This window comes from Aythya ferina (genome assembly GCF_964211825.1).
Source record: "Aythya ferina genome assembly, chromosome: 3".
In the NCBI taxonomy this organism is placed as follows: Eukaryota; Metazoa; Chordata; class Aves; order Anseriformes; family Anatidae; genus Aythya; species Aythya ferina.
The window spans coordinates 88,978,540-88,996,566 of NC_140298.1; the positions used below are offsets into that span (position 1 = coordinate 88,978,540).

The 18,027-nt window shown below is 36.1% G+C and overlaps 1 protein-coding gene across 10 annotated transcripts in view; it reads right to left on the reverse strand.

The window, feature by feature from the left end:
* COL19A1 (collagen type XIX alpha 1 chain) overlaps nt 1–18,027 on the reverse strand; it is a 208,668-nt gene that overhangs the window by 35,756 nt on the left and 154,885 nt on the right. For all 10 annotated transcript variants that reach the window (XM_084515289.1, XM_084515298.1, XM_084515297.1 and 7 more), the window contains 16 exons: nt 17,401–17,463; nt 16,628–16,672; nt 15,962–15,997; nt 14,991–15,026; nt 14,805–14,858; nt 12,427–12,480; nt 10,093–10,146; nt 8,489–8,578; nt 8,083–8,127; nt 7,907–7,984; nt 6,559–6,594; nt 6,399–6,452; nt 6,262–6,315; nt 2,084–2,125; nt 1,109–1,162; nt 142–195 (listed from right to left, as the gene is read on the reverse strand). In XM_084515289.1, coding sequence (XP_084371415.1) covers nt 142–195; nt 1,109–1,162; nt 2,084–2,125; nt 6,262–6,315; nt 6,399–6,452; nt 6,559–6,594; nt 7,907–7,984; nt 8,083–8,127; nt 8,489–8,578; nt 10,093–10,146; nt 12,427–12,480; nt 14,805–14,858; nt 14,991–15,026; nt 15,962–15,997; nt 16,628–16,672; nt 17,401–17,463 — 849 coding nt within the window. The remainder of the gene's footprint in view (nt 1–141; nt 196–1,108; nt 1,163–2,083; nt 2,126–6,261; nt 6,316–6,398; nt 6,453–6,558; nt 6,595–7,906; nt 7,985–8,082; nt 8,128–8,488; nt 8,579–10,092; nt 10,147–12,426; nt 12,481–14,804; nt 14,859–14,990; nt 15,027–15,961; nt 15,998–16,627; nt 16,673–17,400; nt 17,464–18,027) is intronic.

The following is an 18,027-nucleotide window of genomic DNA, read 5'->3' on the forward strand; positions in this document are numbered from 1 at the left end:
ACAAGGGCTATTTATTGTGACACACAACTATCTAATCAGTTTTAAAGAATGTAATATTATTCTATACACATCATTCTTAGCCTAGATCTTTATTAAGGTTCAGGTCAGAAAGTAATTGTTACAGAAAAGAATTAATTTTACCTCATCGCCCTTCTCTCCAGCAAGTCCAGGAAATCCACGTTCACCTTTGCTTCCCTATGAAAACATAACATTCAAACAAGTAGTTTCTATTAGATAACAATGAATTTCATGCTATGGAGGGCATTTTATGACCCACATTTAATAGCATGAAGCCCTTACAGCAAAAGTGCCTAAAATAAATAAATAAATAAATAAAAATTAATAAATAAATAAATAAATAAAAAGAGCTCTACTCTAAAAAAAAAATAAAATAATAAAATACTATCTATAAGTTTTAAAATGTGCCTCCCATTGAGATGAACGGAAAAGACTGTTTTTAGCTAATAGGTGAAGTAGCCTAAAAGACTGATGGAGATAGTCTCATCTTATGAATACCAAAGAGCTCGTCCACATGGAGAAAGTATACTAGGTATCCTTTCACGTAATTACTTTCAAATAATTTCAAGTAATTAGGTTCTACTATTGTAGAAATCTATACACGAGACCATATGGCATTTGATCTGATTACAGTAAAGCATAACTTTGATTGACCTCAGTGAAACTTCAAGTCCCAGTGGAACTACTGAGTTAGTCCCACAGGGAACAATTTGCAAAGCCACAGAAGATCCAGTTGTTACATGCTAGAGGGATATAGGGGAAGTTTCTTTCTTCACTGCAGGATTCCTGCATGAATAAATGACTTAAAATAAGCCTATAGATGGCAATGCACAACTGGATAATTAAATGTGATCTAGGCTTAACTGACACAAGATACAAAAGAGCTATACTGGCTTGGGACTCAATTCCCAAGCTGTTTAGCTTACTTTCCAGAGAGGAATGGTGCACTAACATAGGAAGAGGACTGAACTGTGAAAATAGTTGGAGCTTTTAAGCTTCTCAGATGCTACAGGAATAGGGCTCAGACAGAGAAGTCTTTTATTTTTAACAAGCAACAAAGCAACGTAAAGTACTGTCTTCAAAAACTTACCTTTGGCCCCTCTCTACCAGGGATGCCTGGAGGACCTCTTGTGCCAGGATCACCCTAAGGAACAAACACAAAGTGAAACGACAAATAAGCATTTTTATGACAGGGCAGAAGATTTGATCTATGCAACCACACATGTTGGTTTACCTTCCTGCCTTTATCACCATCCCTACTGGACAAGTCTGTCGTTCATTCTCATGCTCACTGATTCAGGTACACTAATTTAGTCATTTTTGCAAAAAAGATTACGTTAGTAATAGAAGCTTAGTTTTAATAGTTAAATTAATACTAAATTTTCTAACAAAATTTGGAAGAAATAAGGAAAAAAAGAAGGCATGGTATATATTATTAAAATACATTTTAAAATAAAGTAAGACAGATATAGTCTTGGTAAAATAATATCTGAATGTAGAATTTGAGTTAAATTATTTCCAAAGCTCCTTGGTGAGACCACAGAGTTGCAACAAAAGGAAATCAAGTTTATAGGAGGTAACATATAATTAATTGATTGTTACTGGTAATTGTTATCTTTCCAACCTCAACCCATTTTATGAGATAGTGACACTATTTCTTTCAAAAAGAGATAGTACAACATTGTCAGAAATTGAAAATGAGGTGTTCTACTATTATTTTTATAACTGAAAGAGGATAAATATAGACTGGATATAAGTAACTTTTTGATAACGAGGGTAGTGAGGCACTGGAACAGGCTGCCCAGAGTTGTGGCTGCCTCATCACTGGAACTGTTCAAAATCGGGTTGGATGGGGCTTTGAGCAACCTGATCTAGTGAAAGATTTCCCAGCCCACAGCAAGGAGGTTGGAACTAGATGATCTTTAAGTGTCAACTTAAGCTGACACTTAAAAATCAAGTTTCACTTGAAAGATCATTTAAAGATCAAGACACTTAAAGATCAGATTTCCCACGCAAACCATGCTATGATTCTGTGGTTCATTCTATAACATCTGAAAATGTTTACCTTCAATATAGCACCCATGTCTCCCACTAGTGGCAGTGCAATCTGAAATTTTAAAAGGCAACTGCAGTTAATATTTTATTCGACACTACTGATTCTAATAGATACTCATGTTTTCAAAAGTTTATATGGCTGCATAGATAGCTGATTACATACACGTTGGCTGAAATATTTTTCTATGAAAACTCCAAATAAAAATCAGAGATTCAACATGTTTTTTAAATGTTAAATATCACTCTTGACCCAATCTAGCAATGTAATTCTTTGTTACAGCTTGAACAAAATTGACATGACAACAGTGTAACTCCAGAACATAGTAAATTCCGATTTCAAATAGTAATACATACAGTGTTGTTCTTGTAGCATACCAGCAACACATCATCCTTATTGGAAATTCTCACAGCCTATTCTCACCTGATTATTTTTGATGTTTTCCTTCTGTTTTCTCCTGGGCTTTGACTCTACTGTGAACTGCAGTCTGAATTGTGGAAATGCCAAAGCTAACTTCAATAAATTATCTCAGATACTGGAAATAATCCAGCTTCAGAAACATGTGCAACACATGTAGTATTTTGTCCTGCATTTAAACATTAAGAATTAATGCAAAACTCTGTTTTGCCACAGCCAAATTGCTACCAATACTAAAGCCAACCCATTTAAAGTTCAATTAATAGGCTAACACTATGCTGCAATATATCTGCATCCTCAGATTTCCAAGTGTTGTCATTAAACTTACATTTAAAGACTCCCCATAAAATCTGATCGAGCTGATTATCATCAGTTTCACTCACAAATAGACTTCAATTCCCAATGCTTATTTCCTTCTGCACTTGCTGAAGTAAAAATAGCCCTGGGCATACAATAAAATTAGACACATGAGAACCTTGGTACTGTTTTTTTCAGTGTGTTTCAATAATTTCCACCTTCTACAAGAAAAATACAATGTAAGCACTTTTGTAGCATATTAGAACTGCTGGTTGGTTGTTGGTTGATAGCAATGGGTGTCAAACCCATTTCAAGAGAAGCACTGTAAATAGACTCACTTCTAAGTGTAATCATGAATAGACCATTTACAGTGTCACCTTTAAAAGCATGCTGAGAAGTTTTCTAATTCCCGTATTTTAGCTGCTGTACAATTTTAAGACATAGAGCTGTACAATTTTAAGACAGGGTCCTACCATCCAGCTGCCGGGGCACACCACGTATGAGAGTAAGTCTACTGCGTTTGTGCCATGCAGTTCATCTGCTCTGCACGAGAAACTAATCCAGTCTAACTGCACACACACTGCGAAGTCACAACTACTTACACTGAATTCTGCATAAGTGTATGACATATACCGGGCTTTTAAAACTGTTAAGATGGCCTTTATTTTCCAGCCTCCTGCTTGCTACATCTTCCTTTAAATATGTTCTCTCCAAAGAGAAGAATATTTCAAGAGAGCTAAAGGCAGTAACTCCCCTGATAGTGAGTTTTAGCATTCAGATCTGTCTGTTTAGAGGTGGCATCAGATTTTTTATTTACATTTAGTTTGCAGTGCACTGGGCCTTCCAGAATCTGCTCTATTTATGGATTTTATTTTTCTTATTAAGGACTTTATTATCAACTGTCTCAAGTTTCATCTTACTGACTTCAAACTGTCTCTGAATTTTAGATTTTGATTCTATCTTCAAAGAGCTAGCAATCTTTCCCAGACCAGTTATGGAGTTTGTATCTACTTGTCCAAATAAAATTAAAACACTGAAATGAACTGGGCATGGGAGAGATCTCTCTTTCTGAGTTTGACAAGATCTGATAGACACTGATACCATATTTTTTTGATAAGCCTTAGCTATATGGCAGTTACTTCAAGAGCATTTTTTGCTTGCTTATAAAAACATCATGAGGATAGTCTCAAAGTTTGAAGCCAGCCAAGATACATAGCAGCACTGTTTCCCTGTCTTTCCCAAGAAAGTTAACCTTCCAGAAATGGGAAAATGATTTATTCCATGCCAGGTTCTTATCAAAATAATGCTTGCATTCTTGTATTCATATCATTCTTATCATTAGTATTTAGAATTAATTAGGAAAATAATTCATATCTTTATAGCAATAAAGCTTTTTTTCAATTGACCTATTATACTCTAGTCCCCCTCCTATTCACCTTTTATGATGTATGCTTTCTGATCTCTTCATTGCTCAAAAGCCTCATTTTTATTAAATGATTAAATAGTAGACTTGACTCACCTTTTGAATAATTGCATTTAAAGTGCATTTTTCTTGGTTTTATGTCCATTGCTAACCAAAAATCATTTATATATCAATCTTTCTGACTCTATGACTTAAGTTCTATCTTCATGCTCAATGCTAGTGAGAGATCTGCTTTTATTCAATGATCTTAGTCCTTTGTGGAGCTATTGATACTGTCAAATGTCTCCTAATGCACTGTAACATTTGCTGCTGTAATCATGACTTAAATGAGGCAAATGGTCCAGCCACATAGACAGAACTCTATCATGCAACCGGAAAAGGTTTGCTGCATTGACTGATGATAACATGGGAGCAACCTAATGGAATCACCATCCTAATCCCTGATGATCAACGACAAATACATGCCAGCTAGTTCTCCGTCTCTTTTTCCGAGAAAGCTGACTATTCTTTCTGATATGAAATCTTTGTGTGACTTTGGGGTTAGTTTATTCCTTGATTTGCTCCTTGCTGTCAGTCCCCAGGTATACTTATGGACTGCTGTGCACCTGTACCACTACATGTTTAACTGCAAGCACTGTTAATTTTATTGCCTAATACATTCCTGCAGCAGCTATGGAGCATTTCTAAGCTCTTCACAGACTGTCAGTAGTCTGCAGACCAGTTTGGAAATCCCTGCCTTACATGTACATTTGTGTTGCTGGACACCTGGAAATTTAAATCACTCAAAAGACATGAAGCAAGTCTCTGCATCTGAGGAATATGTATAATGGTCAGGTATTTGTAGAATTGTTAGCTTAAGCAACAAACAGACTGAGGCCTCTGCCCCCGCTCAGTGAAAAGGCCAAGTTCATGTCTTGGCAAGAAACAGATTTTGCCAAAGGACATAATACAGCTCAAATGTGAGGTTTTATTTTCCTTTGTTTTGATTTATCTCAAATAAACACTGTATCTATTTAAAAAAAGAACACTCTTTGATTAAATACCAAGTCATATTAGACCAAGAAGATCACAAGTGAGTTTAACGATCTTAGTTTTTATTATTTTTAAGCTCTATTTTTAATTTGTTTTTTCCAAACACCTACAGATTTTTATTTTGCTTATGGAATACATTCAAACAATGGCTCAGGGAATCAATAAAGCTTCATTTGGCATCATAAAAGCCTCTGTAAGCATTTGTTTCTAAACAAAAGTTTGCTTTTGAAAATCTCTGAAGTAGCTGTAGGGGTTCAAGACAGGAGCAGGAATAATGACTGAAGTTTTGCCATTATGCCCACTTTGTAAACATGCACATGGGACTCTCCCAACTCCCATGTAGAATACTCAGTGATATCTCAGGGTACTATTTGGCCTGAGGCATGTGTAGGCTTCATGGATCTTGTAGTGTTGGACTTCACAAAATCAGTAAAGCCATAACATTGTTAAATAGAAATCACTGCTATAATACTCAAGAGGAGATGCTAACTTCTAAAGTGTATTGAAGGATCAGGACTCATTTAATGGCTTTGCGCCCCCTAAACCAGCCACTTAACTTTTCATTATTGTTAAAAGGAATGTATCACAAGAGACTAACTATTCTCAGAGTTTCATCAAAAATTAATATCTTCCTTCTGTGGCATAGCAAAATGAGCTTCAGAATACACTTTTTTTTTTTTTTTTTTTTTCTTCTCCATTCTTTTAACAAGGTCTGCACCTGAAAATTTGTATTATACAGAACTTCTTATGATACTGAGGAACACTCAGTGGTACAATAACCTGCCAAGTTATAGCCTGGCAGAAATGCTAGTACACAAACATTCAGGTAACACTTGAGAACAGGGTGTTATCCTGTGAATGTCAATATAAGTTTAATTTATACTGCAATACTAAAATCAAGTTAAAGAAAAGTTGATTGAATAATCAAATTAATTTAATCTTTTGGACTTCTAGGTTTGATCTTAGCTCCTTTAAAATTTTCTCACCAAAGCAACTGTACAAACTTTCTACGTATACATACAGGATCGCCTGGAGGGCCCGGTAGTCCTGGCTTTCCATCTCTTCCTGGGGTGCCCTAGAAACAAATTAAAAATCTGGTAGCCTTAAACACTGACAAGGGACATGTTACTTTTTTTCTTTATATATACAATTACTTACATTAATACCTGGGGTACCTGGAGCTCCTGGTAATCCTGGAGGTCCCCTGGGGCCCTAAGAGCAGGAAAAGTCATTTAGGATTTAAGAATATTTATCTTTTACTGCAAACCTATTAAAACTAAATTAACTTATATATATAAATAGAAAGATTGTATCCTACCTGAACACCTGCTGATCCAGTTGGCCCTATAGGACCCTGTAAGAAAATCTCAAATAATCAGTAGACACACTTTTTGGGATAAAGGAGATAAACTTGATCAAAAAATACTGAATATGGGATACCACTTCAGTTCACATTTCAATAAAGACTTGTTTAAGGCTTGTTGTTAAATCCAGATCTAATTTTGCCCAAATCAGAGAATTCAAGATTTTGCTGAGGTGCATTTTTATGGTTAAGTAATGGCAAATAAGAATGATCTGTGGTGAAATATGTTATTTAGGTAGGAGATTCACAAGAAACCAGAGACAGTATGTTGAATAAAAACAAATTAGAATATTTAAATATAAATTAGACAAGTTTTTAATTAAGATTTGAAAAGATGTACTTGAATAAATCATTTGTAAGGCTTATTACCTTAAATTAAAATTTGAATGTGAATCTCCAGTCCCCTTTCTCAAACATTTTCTTTCTGTATCTGAGTTCTGTCAATAAAGTGAAATGTATTGCTCAAGTATATTGGCCTGGACTGAAAAGAAATTACCCCATTCACCACAGCAGAGCATGAGTGCTAACATCTACCATCCCTACCACCATTTTATTTATTTATTTATTTATTTTTACTGAATAATCTGCAGACACTACAGGTGCTATTATGTAAAGGCAGTAGAAATACAGAAAACTGGGAAACAAACTAAATAACTGAATCAGTTACTACTATATAAGATTTATTTAGCATGAATGTTAACTACAGGTTAACTGGGTTAACTACAACAACTTGTTTCATGTTTGAATTTAAACTTCATAGAGATGCATGAGGAAAGTTGTCAAAAACCAGAACTTCACTATTTCCTGACACAGTACCCGGACACTGTAAGCTTCTCATTTATTAGCAGTAGACCTAAGCATGTAATTAGCAGTCACCGTAAATGCAAAATCTTGGAACTGATGCAAAGCTTTCTACATCACTTCTTTGCCTTTTCCAGTACCAGTAAAATGCCATCATCTACAGCATAGAAGATCTCTCTTCTCTTGTACCAGTGCTCAGGCTGGATTTTGCTGACAACTGCAAAAAGTTGTTGCTTAGAAGCAGATGCAATTAGTTGGAAGATGTGTCAATACTATTTCTGGCTTGTCAGCAAAGTAGCCATTGATTCATTTCTCCAGGCTTCTGCTTTTAAGTGAACACTACTAGGTGTTTTTGGGACTGGATAAAGGGTAAAGTTGCTGAGCTGGGAACTGAGTCAGAATGGAGTTTATGGCACAGCTTTTTACTATTATTCATTTACTTGTTGCAGTTTCTCAATAATGTACAGCAAGAAGCCCAAATTCTGGGTACTGGGATACTTACTGGTGATCCCTGAATGCCTATTCCAGGAGGCCCCATCTCCCCAGGGGCTCCTTGTACACCAGGTAGTCCTCTTTCTCCCTAGAAGGGCACAAGGATTTCAGTTACAACAGGTCTGAAAACATAAACTAGACTTTTATCCTATATTTTCAGAAACAGAAATAATATATTTTTTGTACCTTTGGTCCCCGTGGACCTGGGTTTCCAGGACTACCAATAGGACCCTAAAATAATAATAAAAAAAAGAACAACCAAGAAAAACAAATTGTTTTGAAATCAAAAAGACTAGCTGAATTTTATTGCCAAAACTAGTCAGCCTTTATAAGTAAACCATGACAGATTTACATACACCTTTGCTGTCAATATCACTGTCACTAGAACCATGTGTGGGCCTTGCACTAAAAATATGGATTTCTAGACTATATTTAAATGTACTTACAATAACTCTGTAATATGTATTTCAAGTTTGAAATTTTATCTGAAAAATTACTTGACCTTACTACTTTTATTGTGCAATGCAGATACTTTAACAATTATCCCTACAAGAAAAAAAGCCATAAAAGTCTTTTCAGATTGCAGACTTACTGGTGTTCCAGGCAGACTTAGTCCAGGAGGCCCCACCTCACCTTTTGGACCTGGATGTCCAGGCGGTCCCATAATCCCACCAGAGTCCCCCTACAAGATAAATGAATCAAACTGAAATTATCAAGATCATCGTAGAATGTACCAATACTGAGAGAAAGAATAGAGAAGAAAAACAAAATGAAACAAACAACAACAACAACAACAAAAAAAACACACCCAAAACTTTATAGAGCTCTGCCTTTCATAACTGCTAATTGTAAGCAAGTGAGCCTATCAAAATCATGACCATGGTTTTATCAAATTTCTCACATTTAATTCCACAGAGATTCAGCTCCCTGCATCTGTAAGTACCTCAGCTTTTAAGAGATAGGAAAATCCTGTGCATTGTTCTCCTAATGTATTATTCACAGGTACCAACAAACTCCTGAAAGTGCTAGTTATGTATGTATGGAAAATATATTTAAAGGCTTCAATTTTCTAACAAAAAAATAATTTTTTCAAAAAGTTACAGAAAACGAGGCACAGACCATAGAACCAAGAAATAGTAACTAGCATTCTCTCAGTTTTCCATGCTGCAGTGCATCTGATCTATATTTCCTTGTCTGCAGCCCCACAAAATGCAAGTTGTCACTAAGCCCTGACAATTACTCCATTGTAGGAGCTTCAGACTCTCTCTCTGCCCCCCTCCTCTCTCTCCAGTTACCTCCTGCTCGTGCTAAAACCTTGGTCTTCACTGTATTCCTGTTCACACTTAAAATTTCTCATTTCAATGCATGCAGCATCTCTTGCTCCACATCTCTACAATTTCTCCTGCTTACATAAGTAATTCTGTGCCTTTTATTACACTGTCCTCTTGACTTTTGCATGCTTCTGCATAATTCTCTGTGATTCTTGCTGATTCCACTATTGCCTGTTTTACAAGATAGTACTTTTTTGTCATTATTCCACCGTTATTTTCTTCTGCTTTTTCGTCATCTTGCTTTTCTTCAAACTATTAATGGATTTTATTAATTTCCTTTGTGTTTCAAGATGTATAAATATCATAACACTTTAAACAGCTCACAGCATGCCTGTATAGTGTCTTTTCTCCCCTTTACTACATAAAATGTATACATATGCAACTCTTGCTGATGTAGCTGAATTCCAACCAAAACGCTGTCTACCCAGCACAATACAATGCCATAAAGAGATCCCAGACTTGGCTCAGATATGAGACAGTATAGCTGCCTTAGTGCTCTGCCAAGGTTAATAAGTCTGGCTGTGAAGCAGGATTTTACACATTAGTCTAGTTAGGGCACTATTCTGAAAATGCTATTATGTTGTCAGGACCTGAGCTGGTATTTCTGCATGACACATTTTTATTTCAAGAGCCCAACCCAACCTCTGTTGAAATAATTCTTAAGTTATGAATCTAAAGAGCAATTGGGTTGCCAAAATGGCCTGCAATATCTCCAAGGAGAAGATGGAAGTTCCCCCTTGTACATTTCTAAATTAATTCATAAAGCTGCTGGAGAGATGCACTACAGGTGGACTGAACATTTCTTCAGAAGACAGTCTAATATGCTCTAATATGTCAAACTTAATTAGAAATGGTTAGAATATACCTTTTCTCCTTTAACTCCTGGATTTCCTGGTAACCCATGTTCTCCTGGTAAGCCCTGGAATTAGTAAAATAAAATATAATATTAAATATAATCATGTGTGTATATATATATATATATGAATGTTTTTATAGCCACTCCCTTAAAATTTATCTAAAAATTACAGATGAAAATGTACTTCAACTGGATTATTTACTATGCATTAGTTAACCCATAATGTTAAAGAGTTGATAATGCTTCTTTACTCAAATTTATGAATCATTTTACTTTAAATCAATATTAGATAATCAAGAATATAATGGATTATTTTCATATTCCATCTTTTATTTCTAAATCTTCTGATTTTTCACATTTTGATTTTAACTTCATTATCTTCCCTTGCCCTTTTTATCAAAGAATTGCTATTAATACAGAGAAATGAAATAAAAATAAAATAAATAAAAAATATTCAAATATTTGGAAAGTTCAATTGATTATTGACTCTTTTACTATGCTGGAACAAATACAGAATTTTCTTCTCATAACTTTTCCATCTTATTCAGCTTGATACTACTGTATCAAGCAGTTTATCAAGAACTGCAGTTATTTCCATAATAAATAACAAAACCTTCTGAAACAAAATGGTCATATCATTTTCAGGTTGGAAATTGGGAGACATTTCTTCTCAGAAAGAGCAGTAAGGCATTGGAACTAGTTGCCCATGGAGGTGGTGGAATCACTGTCCCTGGGGGTTGGACATGGTGCTTAGGGACATGGTTTAGTGGGTGACGGTGGTTGTAGGGGGATGGTTGGACCAGATGATCTTGGAGGTCTTTTCCAAACTTAATGATTCTATCATTCTTTATCTAAGCATAATGTTTAAACACAAATGGAAAGTAACCTTTATGAAAAAAGACAAAAAAAATCATATTCCTTTTATTTTTCTTAGAAGCGTAAAACATAGCTTTATGAGCATCTATATATGATGACATTTGCATACCAGCAGTGAGGGTTTTCAATAGCTGTGTTTGCTCTTCATTGCATTCTGTCATTATACAGACAGCTACTTGTTTCAAGCAGTATTCCAAATTAAAAGCATAAGAAAAAAAAGATACCTGAAAAATAGTCTTCTTATATCAAATCATCACAAGAATATATGGAAGTTTAAATTTACTGATTATACAGTGGACATTGTGTCTGCACACATACACAACCTCCTCCTGGAGGATCTCCCTTTCCTCTCGGGAACCCTTCTTTTTTGACACCACTTCTTTCTGTTTCTCTCACCTCTTGGTTGTTGCTGTACAAATAGTCTATGTGCACAATAGGTGATCAGTTTCCAAACTGGCGGGCTTGTCTTATGTCTCTGTTAACCGGAGAACCCATTTGTGCCACTTTTGTTTAGTACAGGTTCTAGCAGAATTTTAAAGCAGCTCCCAAAGTTCTACTGAGAGCAACCTTATGCTTGAGAGCTCAGCTGATCAGTTTTTGACACTCTTACATGCACAAATACACACACACATCTTATCTGCCACCTGTTCACTATATAAGCTATTTTTCACCTACAGCAACCATACAATGGCTTTCAGTACTTTATGACTAGCAGCAAGTCATTGTACAATTAAATTGGAATACCAAATGACAATCATAAGAATAATCTATTGTTCCACTTCCTGCACAAGTGTTTTAGTCATTTATTCTATTGAAAAGTAATTCAAAAATAGGGTTTTCTATTAATTTATTTCCAACTAATACATCTACTCTGATTGATGATTTAATGCTGTCCATAGTTTTAATGGAATTAGGCAGGGGATGAGTCTGGCTCTGAATAAGAGTTTTGCTCATAAATCTGACCTAAATGCTAAGACAATTAATATAATTGTTTATTCTGTTTCTTTTATGTGAAGTAGAACAATTCAGAATAGTACAAAACCAGACAGAAATAATAAAGAAGAAAATGTGTTTAAAATTTGGGTGTACTCTTACTTTCCCTACTTTGCTCCACACACGCTGTTCTTTGCAGTTCATGGTATAACATAATTCACACTTTGCCAGAGATTTTCAGTTTTCACCTAATCTCATGAGGTAAGAGTGATTTTTGTAGAGTTAATTACCTGTGAATCAGAATTCAAATTAGTATTATCATCCTTACATTCTTGTGCAGGTGGTAACACAAGGACAAAAAGAACATCAGCAAATCACTATCCTGAGGCACAGTCCATTACTACTCTTTGACAGCTGATTTCTCTAGTACCACTCACAAAAGGAGTACCTATGGAAACCTCTGAGGTACTGTTTCACTGGCTAAATGCTCACATACCACACTTACAATGCTTGGTGAAATTACACAATACATACGACTTCTCCTGGCAGTCCCCTGGGCCCAACAGGTCCTGGAGGTCCTTGCAGTCCCTGTGAGATGATATAATACACGTTCAAGGTAAAAAGTCAAGACACCTATTGTAATTCAGTGTAAAGAGTTAGAATCTACAAAGAAATTAAAACATCCATCATTTAAAATGATATTCTATGTGGACTAAGAAGTACAGATTTTTCTCAGTCATTCTCCGTTAATTTAGTCCAATATTTTTTTGAGACTAATATGTACAAAATATGAAGTATGTATACAAAATAAATACAAATGCACTAACTAAAGGAAAAGCAAAAACAAATTAAGTAAAACAAGGATAGGTCCCCCCTCAAGGGACAAATCAAAGTTATGTTTGAACCATGTGGTACGTGCTCTTTCTCTTTTCAGAATAGATCTCATCTGAAAGACTCTGCAAAGTACTGAAAGACTACTGAACACATTAAAAAAAAAGGGAATTGCAATGTAGAGAAAAGAGGATGACTTGATGCAAAATATAATGATCCTTTGGATCTCTATAAGCCTTTTATGGAAGGTATACAGTGTGATAGTGACCCAGATTTCACAGAATCACAGAATCATGTAGGTTGGAAGAGACCTTCAGGATCACCTAATCCAACCTCTGACCTAACACTAACAAGTCCTCCACTAAACCACATCACTAAGCTCTACATCTAAACGTCTTTTAAAGAGCTCCAGGGATGGTGACTCCACCACTTCCCTGGGCAGCTCATTCCAATGCCTCACAACTCACAACCAGTAAGAAGTTCTTCCTAATATCCAACCTAAAACACCCCTGGCACAACTTTAACCCATTCCACCTTGTCCTGTCACCAGGCACGTGGGAGAATAGACCAATCCCTACCTTGCTACAGCCTCCTTTAAGGTACATGTAGAGAGCGATAAGGTCGCCCCAAGGCTTCATTTCTCCAGGCTGAACAATCCCAGCTCCCTCAGCTGCTCCTTGTAAGACTTGTTCTCCAGACCCCTTACCAGCTTCGTTGCCGTTCTCTGGACTCTCTCAAGCACCTCTGTGTCCTTCTTGTAGTGTGGGGCCCAAAACTAAACACAGTACTCGAGGTGCGGCCTCACCAGAGCCAAGTACAGGGGGACAATCACTTCCCTAGCCCTGCTGGTCACACTGCTTCTTATGCAAGCCAGGATGCTGTTGGCCTTCTTGGCCACCTGAGCACACTGCTGGCTCATATTCAGCCAACTATCAACCGATACTCCCAGGTCCTTCTCTGCCTGGCAGCTCTCCAACCACTCATCTCCCAGCCTGTAGCTCTGCTTGGGATTGTTGCGCCCCAGTTGCAGAACCCAGCACTTGGCCTTGTTGAACTTCATACAGCTGACCTCAGCCCATCGGTCCAGCCTATCCAGATCCTCCTGCAGAGCCTTCCTACTCTTGAGCAGACTGACATATGCACCTGACTTGGTGTCATCTGCAAACTTACTGAGGGTGCACTCGATCCCCTCATCTTTATCATTGATACCTTTATCATTGATAAAAATATTGAAGAGGACTGGCCCCAGTACTGAGCCTTGGGGGATGCCACTAGTGAAATACTACAGCAATAATTATTTCAACAGCCTGTGCCAAGGAGGGACCTGGTCTCCAAAGAGCAGTCTAAGGAGTTGTAGAATCATTTTTAAGATGTCAGAAAGCTGTATTTTTGTGCACTTCTGTTGCTGCATTTATTCTACCTGTGATGCTTTTTTGATGATCTAAGGAACTTGGGTATTATCCTTTTCCTCTTCACATTTGTTGGGGATAGCTGAAGTTGAGGTTGGTCACTGGAGCCACAAGTGCTGCTCCTGCCCACACGTAATGGATCACTAAATATTGCTACAGGGAACGTGAAAGTGTTGAGTGGAGGTCACATTTTCAGAATTCCCAACTCTGTCTTTGATACAACACAAGCCATTGAGCTATCCTGAAGACCAAATGGTACTTCAGTCACTTTCTTCAAAGCAAGCCAATGACTACTTTGACACTACCTGCAGTTTAAAACACAGGAACTACTAATGCACTGGCAGTGGTTACTCTTTGCCTTACTGAAGGATAAAGTGTATATACTCAGTGTATTTGTAACAGCAAAATGAGTGCTTATATGCTTAAGTGACCAAATAACATTTGAGCCACTTGAGTTTTGCATAGATATTCCCTGATGAGTGATGCTGAAATCAAGAATTTTATGAACTAGAATTAAAATAGCCATGATCCATGCACAAACTTCTGACATACGCTATTTGCAGTCTCTGCTCTTTAATACCAGCTAGAGTTGATAGCATTCAGAGTCCTCTTATAGCAGTTACAGACTTTGTTTTATGGAATGTTAATTCCACAAAAATACCTTTCACATACCATTGATCCTGGATTTCCAGTGAGACCAGGTGGTCCAGGGTCTCCTGTTTCACCCTAATGATAGTGTTTGAGAAAACAAACAAACAAAAAACAAAACAAACAAAAAAACAGCTTTACTCGTATGTCTCCCAGTACCAGCTATGTACACCAGCCATGTATTTCAGTGTGTACAAGTTAAAAAAATACCTTATCTCCTTTTGATCCCTCCATTCCAGTTTCTCCCTGAAAACAGCAGACATGACCATAAGAAGTATAAACTTAAACTAAGATGAACTATTAATTTAATTTGCTACCCTAGAATGTTATATTATAGTTTGCAAACTTAGTAAATATTGAGAAAACGTTGCAGAATTTCTGATGTCTTGTGGAAACTTTGAAAGGCATTCCTCTTTCAAACGAATTTGTTTGCAGGTTTTGCTAGTGGTTTAAAGAACAATTGCTTGAAATCACATTTGCTTATGAGATTCTCTATTCTAAAATCTATTTTTCCCCAATAATTTACTACTTGTGACGTAATATAAATCTCCAAAAAAACACATTATTACTGTATGCCTTATTTTGGTTATTATAACGTTTATCACAAGTGTCTAAGCAACCTTCAGTTGTGTATTAAACAATATAACTAGCTTCTGTCCAATGCCACATGAGAGAACAATAGTTAATTAAAAAATAAGCAACACATGTAAACAGACTTTTAAAGAATGAGGGCTCTGAAAATATCCCCCCAAATAGTGAAAAATTATGTACACATAAAATGGCTATAAAAACACTGCCTGCTGTTAAATGCCACACTGAGGAAAATGACACAACCACTAGAACAGCTTAGCCCGCACACAATTTTCTGAAATAAATGGAAGAGAGCAAGGACCTTCAGGGAACAAAAACTTGTGCAAACTCAGTTCAGGGACTGTAATAACTGGCCATATATTTGCTCAATAGAAATGGTGAAGAACTGGGTACTATGCCACATCTCAGTTTTATGTATAACCAGGTTGAATTTAATGCACATGTAAGAAGGAGACAATAAACATGTTATGCTACATAATCACTGAAACTAATGAAAGCGTACAAAGAAAAAAATTACCACATTAACACTGTACAAAAATCACACAAAATAAATTATTCACATCATTAGCTCAAAATATGGCTATACTTACTGGATCTCCCTTGTCCCCTTTTTCAGAAGGCTCTCCCTATGACAACATAAAGAAGGTGATAACACAGTGTTATTTCAAATGGTAAACAGTACACATGTCTGGGTTTGGTGAACAAAGTTCTTAATTTTTGTTATTTTTAAACCTATGTAGAATATAAATATATAGACTTCAAAAGTTTATGTGAAGGATACACACCTATAGACACCCAGTAAAAATCTGCAAAATTTAAGCTGAAGCCAGAAATAACACTGAACTACAAAAGTTTACTTACAAATTTTAATAATTTAAGGACTCCTGTTTATTCATACAGATACCAAAGATCATACATACTTTCAATTTTAAAAAGTATGAATGACATCTAATTCACGAGGTAATCCCTGAACATAAACTTATATAAACACAATTTTAGAATGGTATTCAGTAACATCTGAATGTAATTAAAGTTAAGACTTTTGGGAGTTGTTGGAACAGGGAAGTTTACTTGCACATGTAAATATTTTCTCAAGGTAGGGCTTGAATAAAATTACTGAGGACATTCAGATCCTGACAGCTTTTCTAATGCTTAAATAATTTTTCCTGAATGAACTTTCCAAGATTTGATCCATACATTCATTTGATCCACCTTCTAGCATCACACACAAGCAAATAAGTAAGGAATTAACTTACCTTTTCTCCCTTTGCACCAGTCATTCCCACTTCTCCTTTTTGACCCTTTTAACAAAAGAAATTATATTTTAAGACTTTTATCTACTAACAAATGGAAATTAACTCCTCCTGTATTACATCTGTACTCTGTTTTTCCTGCAGTGGAATTTGCTGCTCCAAATCAATCTAAACGATGAGCAGATCCGCAGGCTTCTCAATAAAAATTGTTCTCAATCTTGTGACATCTGGTGCTTGTCCTTTTCTTCCAAGTTTAAAAGGCAGCCAACTGTCAAAAAACTATGCCACTCTTTAAACAGGGAAGGTGCCTATAAACAATATATTGTCATATGGTTAGAATATGAACTCTGAGCAATATTTATAGGCTCATTATAAGTATTTTTGGTATAGCAAGTTCCATCATTACAGAGAAACTGCTTTTAATGTTCCTGATTTACTATCACAATATCTTTCTGAATTTTGACTTATTTGGAGTGTTTTTCCCCTAACAGGCTGGCCATCTAACTTCACTTCTTAGCCAGTGCTGTGGAAGCTACAGATAATTCTTCCTGCATTTTCCATTTCTGGCTCTCTTTTTGAGGACAAAGACTCACTGCAGTACCTGCAGGATAGCACATGAGTTGGACACTGGACTACACCAATCAAACAGCACACATATAGAAAATCTATTCCTTCAAGAATGTAATAAATCAAATAATAGATACTATGCTAAAGGTGGCAAAGACAGGTTAGATGGGAGCTTTGAAATTTATCAAAATTTCACACAAAATGCTTACAATTTCTCCTTTCTGGCCTTTAGGTCCAGGGGTCCCAAGTAATCCTAGTAGTCTCATATCACTCTGTGAAGAAATATCATCACAAAGAACATGTCACCATTGATTTGTGGTGTAGTTACCCTAACAATTCCATGTAATTTACCAGTATGTAAACTTGGAAGTCCTTATTTACTGTCAGAAAGGGATACTAAATTCCTTTGCAGTACATCTAAGTAATGTATTGCAGCAACACATTCTTTTTCATGCATTTATATTCCATTCACAATTGCAGAACACGTACAAAAGCATAAAAGGCAAATGTCTTTGCTGAATATTGCTATGCTAATCTGTGTTTTCTTTCCTCATATCAATGCAAAGAACATATTCTTATGCACATCTTTACAGTACACTTCTCAAGTATGTTAGAAAAGAACAATAAAAATCACTATGACAAAAACACAAGCCTTTTACTTCTGAGTAGGACTAAAATAATTCTACTACAGCATTGAGACAAAAGGAGAGGGAATGAATAAGATCAACTGGTTCCTCCTATTGCTTCTCAAAGAAAACAGATTTAAGGACCATGGCTTCAGGTTGTATGCTTGCTGAGGTACTACTGAACTACATCTATTTACTCTGTACAAGGTA